We start from the raw sequence: 8,174 nt of genomic DNA, 5'->3' as shown, positions 1-8,174 counted from the left end.
ATTAATACGTACTTTGATGCTAACAATATCCCATACTGAAGTCAATATCAATCATCTATATTAATACCACCTTTGACATTTAACAACAAACTAAATATCAATATCGCTCAGAAACTGAATCAAAACTGCATTTTCAGCTTTTATTCTAAACAGAAGCACGGGATAAATCATTTATGTATGATTATCATCAACAATATTATGCTGATAATGCTGGACCGTCTGCCCGGGCCACTTACGCATCTTCCAATCAAAATTATTTTCCGTCATAAAGGAATCGAATCAATCGATATCTTATCATAATATACTCCCCATTTCTCATGGTCCGGAGTAATTTCAACAACTGATGGCGAAATAACTAGAATGATAAGTTATTCGCTAAATATGGAATCAAAATACACTGTATAGAGTAAATCTTGATAAAATAGTTATTCACTATCTATCTGAAAATGAATTATATTCTAGTAGAACAGTTTCTAGAATAGCATGATTTCAATAATCCAGTGATTATATGCATGAAATGTCTCCCAAAATCTTTATAAAATACTCTAAATTTTCGAGTATGTAAATATTTAGAAATCTAAGCAGTTTGATAAGTAAATATTAAACTATTCTGGAATTAGAATAGTATAGAAATACTTGCCTTTGGATTTTTAGTAGTTAGTCACACTTGCAGTAACACAATCCCGCATTTTGACATCTCATGACATCACCATCTTTTATTTCAATAATTCATTGATGTGCTGCTCCTGCGATTGCTAGAAGCCAGATACCCAATACCATTTCATTTCATTCTCTCCAATGTATGGTCCTGATCAACTCGAATGATCCGCGTCTATAATCAAAAGGTACAACTTTAATCGTCTAAACGATAATCATTCGACGAACTGCGCGTCAAAACCCTATCGTCTACCTACACGATAGCTCACACATAAAGGAAACAGTCAAGCACAAGACCCTGGAACCACGTACACACGTAATTTATATAGCATGTAAACAAATAATTCACGTATCGCATAATTCATATAATACATGACTCAATTCATCAAAACATTCGACTCGGTATGTTTAAAACTGAAATCGAGTCGAAATACGATATTTTGATAAATATGCTACTCAGAACTGACTTGCAAAACAAGCGGCCTTTAGAGACAAAAGGATTTATGTATCGAAAGTATTTTTAATGAAAATGAAATATTTTTCTGAGTCTAGACGCGTTTGTTTCATATTAAACGGATGAACGGTCTAGTTTCCACGAATAAAATAAGAATAATTCAATTAATACTAATATTAATTGAATATTCAATACCAATAGATTTTTAAAAACTCAAAATAATCCTAAAATATTATTTGGCTTAATAATAAATAATTACACTTCATTCAACTATTTATAAAAAAAATTAATTGATTAAATGAATTAATATATTAATTAAATGAATAAATAATTAATCAAAAAAAATTATAAATAATTAATTCAAATTATAATTTTCGAAAATAATAAAAGATAATGATTTGAAATTAAAATGGACATTTTATAAAAAAATCGAAATAACATCTTTATAAAACGGACTTACCCCGGGGTCAGAACTCCTCAAAATCAATTTCAAACAATACAATCCAATTATACTCTAATAAAATCAATAAATTTAAAACACACAATAATTTATATTTGCACGTATAAACACGCCAGAAACAAAAAATACGGCCAAAAATGACTTCTACAACAACCTCTGAAAATTATGAAATAAATATATAAACACTAACATGCTATAATATACACGAGTACGGAGGCGGAATTTCAAAATCGTTACCCAAAATAAATTTCGATCACCCCGAAGATAATATCTGATGTCCGAAAAATATCTCCAGTAAAATCTGAAATTCATGGCCATAAAGATATACACGCTGAAATGCCATGTGGAGTAATCAACGTCGTCAAACTCTTTCTATGCCGCGAAAATAATTTAACACGGAAATATGCTACACAAATTATCTCCTCAAAACCTTGCAATATATATACCTTTGCGTAGGTATCGAAGCGCTGATCGTTTATATATATAACAATTGAAATTTGGACGGACGGTTTAGAAGATATGAATTTTTGAAAATATAAAATATAAAACAGAGAGGGATAAAAGGGATAAAGGAGAAGGGGTAAAGGAAAATGAAAGGAAATAGAGATAAGGGGTAAGGGAACGCGGGTGGTGGGGGGTTACGTGGCAGGGGAAAGGGTGGGCATGGGGTGGTTTGCCACGTTTTTGGTTTTTTTTTTCGTTTTTGTTTTTGTTTTTTTTCTTTTCTCTTTTATAAATTAAAATTAATACAGCATTTAAACAAATCCCAAAATAAATAATTAACAGGGAATAATATTTAATCAAATAAATATAAAATTTATATCAAAATTCCCCAAAAATTAGGAATATTCTAAAAATGCGAAAATATAAAAATATTTAACAATCCCGCGATTTTATAAAAATGAAAATACAATTTTTGTGGGGTTTGACGTCCCGATAGGGGCCCGGTCCGATAATTTTTATAAAATCGAAATATTTTCTAAATTAATAATAAATCCCGAAAACACATATAATATATGCAAATATCCGCAAAACGAGATAAAACAAGTACCTCGATAAAAACGCACTTTAACACGCGTCCATATTGCGGGAAATTTTATACAAATTCATTTTAAACACGTAATGTATATCCCAAAAAAACTATGCTCCTTACAGGACCATATACAACTCCACTGAATGTTAAATCATGGTCAAACACATTTTTAATAAAATTAAACACATAATAATTCATTTAACACTTAAAAAAATAGCTGTAAAATATTTTTAAATATTTTTAAACCTCACCCTATACCCGGGTGGACATGGTTTAAAATACGAAATAATATTTCAGACACAAATAAAATATTGAGGCGAGTAAAATATCCACTCGCTCACCGAGATTTAAAAACACGCTCAGTTTTACCGATATCGATAAAACAATCGACTTTCAGATAAAAAATTTAAATTGTAAGAGTAATTAAATACTTTCGCACAATAATAACAGGGATTGAGACCAACTACCAATTAGCACATTATTATTTAATGAAACGAACACGTCAAACAGGAATAAAATATCCATAATTTTATTCCTTCTAAATTCAGAAAATCACATAAATATATTAAAATAATAATAATTCTGAAAAATACGGGATATCACTGAAGTCATTCGAGAACTCCAGAATGACTTATCGAGAAGTCCAAAATGACTTATAGAGAAGGTTTAGAGATATCGATAAGTCAAATGAAGATATGAAGATTGGAGATATTGACAAGTCATTTCTGCATGTAGAGAACTCAGAGATATCGACAAGTCAAAATGAAGATGTGAAGATTGGAGATATTGACAAGTCAATTTATCATTAGAGATCTCAGAGATATCTACAGGTCAAATTGTATATAGAGATCTCTAAGATATCAACAATTCAATCCTACATGTAGAGATCTCAGATATATCGACAAGTCATTCAACATGCAAAGATCAAGAGACCTCGACCCGTTAAATATACCTATAGAGAACTCAGAGATCTCGATAAGTCATTATACTTATCGAGATGTCACTTCTCTATAGAAAAAAATGGAGATCTCGACATGCCTCTCAAATACATAATGCAAACAAATGAAGATTCAAGATTATCAGTCAACAAACGATCTATCAACTAAGATTGAAAAGTCTACAAAGTAGCTGGGGAGAATACAAAATCAAAGGCCAAGATTAACTAGAAAAAGGATGGCCACACACCTGCAAGATTCTGCACAGATTTGCTAAGCTAGAACTGGAAATAGAAAAAGGTTATTTTAGAAAAGAGTTTAGTACATTTTAGTGCAAATTTTGTAAACCTGTGTTGCTAGTGTATAAAACATGCACTGGTCCTTAGTTTAGTTGTAACAAACATATTCATATTTTCTTGTATTTTCTCAAGAAAGAAGTTGAGTTCTTATATTTTTAAGAACATATAATTTGTAGCAAGACAAACTTAATTAATACAAATTAAGTGAGTTTTGAAATATTGTGTTTGCTATGCTTGTTATGTTAATTCCGCTAACAAAATATCTCTACAATTAAACTGCTTTGTTCACACACCATTATCCAAACTTCAAAAAGGCTAAAAATCAAGAAAACTCATCCCCCTGTATTGTACTCAATAGCTAACACAACCCAAATGAAGTTGGCCACAAAGCTAGACTTATAACCGAAAGCTGAGATGCAGTTAAAAAGCCCTAGGGAAAGAGGATCGATACAGTTGCAAGGAAGAAATGGTATTCAATTGTCACTACTACTTCATTCATCCTTGAATGATTTTATAACAATAACTCCTAGATTTAATGAGGATCCAATTCTGTCCAAAGGAGAGCCTATCAATCATAAGGAAAATGTGTTACCAACTTTTCTAAAAGGAATTGTATGTTATCAAGAATAAGGAAGTTCCAAAGAAATCAATCTTCAGGTATGAAATCTCTAATTCAGAGAACAAGCCCAAAGACAAAAAGAGACTCACTCATCCAGCTGACACAGATGAGCACTCTCGTATCGATCTTCATAATGATGGAATCCATGAAGTTTGAAGACTGCATTCCACCTCAAAACTGTCTGAAAGGCCATTATTTGATCACAAAGAAGGAATCAACAACATATGACTTATACATCACATCTTGAAAGAAAGATGCAAAATCTTGACAAAAGGCATTTCTAGTCTTAAAAAGAGTTGGAGGATTCACTCCCACTTCCAAAAGTCTAGTACTTCAAAGAATCAATGAAGCTTCAATATTTCTCTTGAAGAAGTTGAATGTTAAGGTAAATGGTGAAGGAATCTTTCTTGAAGTTCTTAAAAAGGCAGATTGGAATATCAAGAGCAAGGAAATCTAGAAGAAACTAATCTGTCATCTGCTCAGTCTAAATGAGCTACTTTCAGAGTAATGTATTTTCCTCAAAACTATTTTCTTGTACACTTTATTTATGAGTAGCTTAACATAATATAATTATTCACTCTTAATATTTAAAAGTCATAATATGTTTTGTTAGCGTCAAGACTTTAATTTATGGTTATTATTATATCAATCATAAATTGGGGGAGATTGTTAGGAATCAATCCTAAATCTTGATGATAATCAAATCACATGGCATAATTATGTTAAGTTGAATTGTAGCCTTCAACGGCTAATCATCTTAAAGGTTAGCCGTTGAATGAGTAGCCCATCAACTGATGAGGTTTTTGTAACATTTTCTGTGAGATTCTTGTTATAGATAGTAATGTTGTTATTCATTTAGAAGTAATATTGACTCAATGGATAATCTAGAATATGGTGGCTAATTGTAAATATTCTATACCATGTAATTCTGATTAAGTGAAGTAAGCTATCAACTGCTAAGTGAAGCTATAGTATCAACGGCTAACTATATCAACTCACCAATGGCTAATCCAATTACTATCAGCGACTAAGGAAACCAAATAGTTGATGATAGTAACTTGATATCGGTCAAATCCCGAGTCTGACAAAGCACATGGGTTGATGGGAATCTCAGTAAAGAAATTGGAAGTCAAGACAAACTTTGCATGTGATCTTGGATTATGAAGAAAATGAAACATTTTATTTCCAGGCATTAAAAATTAGAGGGATATTCAAAGATATATTAAAATAAATCTAGGCTCGTTTGTCAAGTCTCACAGAAAAGAATGCAGAAGCAATCTTACTCGATCTAGAACACTGTGTCATGCATTATCTAGCAATCATTGTAATTTGATGATATATAAACCACGTAAAAATAGTAGTATCACTTAAGAAATAAATTTACAATCACAAGAGCAAACGAGAGATATCCCATCTTGAGTGAATCATTATAAATTGCAGCTGTGAGATTACTTTGTAATCATAACAGATTATTTATTGAATATAAACCTCATGTGGCTAATCGAAAAACAAACCACCTGAAAATTTTGAATATATGTCTTCAGTTTACAATTCCCAAATACAAATTCAAGTTGGAAATTTTAATTTGACTACAAATTAATCTAAGTTGATTATTAGTGAATAACACCACACTGCACCGATGATATTAAAAATTTGGGGGGGGGGGTCTCAGGATATATGGATTCCCTAGATCCGCTATGTTAATCTCACGTATTGATAGTTAATCGACTTATATTAGATATACTTGAGATTTTACATAATTTTATTAATAAATATATAACAAAAACATATAATTACGCATTACACAAAAAATCTTATAAAATGATTTGTGTCTCGTACGAGTTATTATGCTAGTTTATCTATTAAATGGTAAGCTTAAAGTCTTACACTATATCACATCGTATTAAAATATCAGATTGTGTAGTAACTGAAATCCTTTCTTTGCATTTACACATAAAATTTCAATTATTCCCATAATATAATAAATAGTCGAAGTATACGCATTTTCTGGGATATGTAACATACGAAAAAGCCAAGTTCCAATTAATTCTCACGTAACGTAATAGATATCTCTAAGTATACGCGTTTGTTAATCTAAGTATACGCGTTTGTTTGGAAGTAAAATCTTAAGACAATATATTTTTAATTTGAAAATAATTGCAAGTTATTAAATTATATCTACATTTAGAACTTTTACTAATACTTTTTTTTCATTTCAAGATAGTATCACATTTTTAAATATATTATGTATATTAAAAAATTTATATGTTTGTAAAAGAGTTTGATTATATTAAAAATTAATATTATAACTGCATATAGTACTTTTTCAAATAAAGTTGTATAGAAAATCAAAAACCAATAATACATATATTTATTTAAAACCAGGAAGTAATTTATGAAAACAAATAAATATATAGCTCAATATTTACTATCTTGAGTGTTAAAAAGAAATATGAAAATAGCCTAGCAAAAAAATGAAAATGAGAATTAAGAATCCAGGGAAAAGGGTTTAGGTAGATTGACCGCCTACGTGCTTCCCAAGAAAATATTAAAACGCCAAACACCACCACTCACCACTCACCACTCACCACTCATCACTCATCTCCCTCTCCCTCTCATACATATTTATCTTCCATTCCCTCCTCTGCCTTTTCACTCTTTTTTAACTCTCTCTTCTTCCCCCAAAAATAAACAATGAAGGTTGGAAAAAAAGGCAAAGGTAAAGTCCACCCATCTCCTTCCGGCCACTCTCTCTCTCCGGCTAATGACTTTTTCTCCGTTCTCAAGCTTTTACCGGCGGCCATTCTTGTTCTTGTTTCCGTTCTCTCTCTCCAAGACCGTGAAGTTTTGGCCTTTTTGATAACTAGGTCACTCAAATCAGCAACCCCATCTTCCACCGGAAAAAAGAACCAAGAGAAGACAAGCCTCTTGCCGGAGAATCAACACCAAACGCCGGCGTTTGATTGTGACTGTTTCAATTGTTATACTAGCTATTGGTACAAATGGGACTCTTCAGTTAACCGTGAAATCATCACACAAGCCATTGAAGCGTTTGATGAGCACTTGAATAATGATGAGCAGTTCAAAAAAAGCAATCGGGTCAAGAAAAAGGACAAAACGGGTCGCCGTCAACTTGCCGGAAAGGCGGTTGTTTTGCCTGAAATTTCTGCGCTGGAGAAAGAACCTGAAAATATAAGTTGGTCTGAAAGCCATTTTGTCCAAGTGGATCCAGAGAAGGCGGTGGTGATATCGCCGGAAGTGTTGCCGAAAGCTGAACCGGGAATGGTTGTGCGGTCAAACACAGAGATTGCACATAAGGGTTTGGCAAGAAAGGTATTGCCGGACATAATGGGCTTATTAAATTCTCGTTTATGGAATCTTTGGAGTCCGAATGTGTAATCAAGCAAAAGCAAAGGACTTTTTAGAGATTGTCCTGTAATTTCATCTTTGGATTATGTTAACAGATATGAAAAAAAATAATACATTATGGGTTTAATATCTATCCTCTGAGTGCTTGCGATTCTTGTTATTTGTTAATTACTGTAATTTAGAGAATCCCACATATCTAGTTGCTAGGGTATTACTTTTAATCATGTTTAGTGTCGCAATTTTTTTTTTAATTTGTATAATGTAAATATGTTAATCACATGTGGCAAGTCAATCATAGAAGTTGTTTAAAGGGGAGATTGAAGGGTTAGTACTTGAGTTATATTAATA

General features: G+C 31.7%; 1 protein-coding gene across 1 annotated transcript; it reads left to right on the top strand.

The window, feature by feature from the left end:
- Positions 1-7,027: 7,027 nt before the first annotated feature.
- LOC141659056 (uncharacterized) lies at positions 7,028-7,957 on the top strand. The gene has a single exon (XM_074465790.1). It carries the CDS (start codon positions 7,152-7,154, stop codon positions 7,854-7,856), a length of 705 nt encoding a protein of 234 aa, XP_074321891.1. The 5' UTR covers positions 7,028-7,151; the 3' UTR covers positions 7,857-7,957.
- The last annotated feature ends 217 nt before the right edge of the window (positions 7,958-8,174 follow it).

The sequence above is a fragment of the Apium graveolens genome, chromosome 5 (assembly GCF_009905375.1).
Source record: "Apium graveolens cultivar Ventura chromosome 5, ASM990537v1, whole genome shotgun sequence".
NCBI lineage: Eukaryota > Viridiplantae > Streptophyta > Magnoliopsida > Apiales > Apiaceae > Apium > Apium graveolens.
Note: the sequence above shows the minus strand (reverse complement) of the source record. Positions and strands in the feature narration are given on the sequence as shown.

What these genes read in the sequence shown, in the direction of transcription:
- LOC141659056 (XM_074465790.1), top strand. Translation starts at nt 7,152, where the DNA reads ATGAAGGTTGGAAAAAAAGGCAAAGGTAAAGTCCACCCATCTCCTTCC.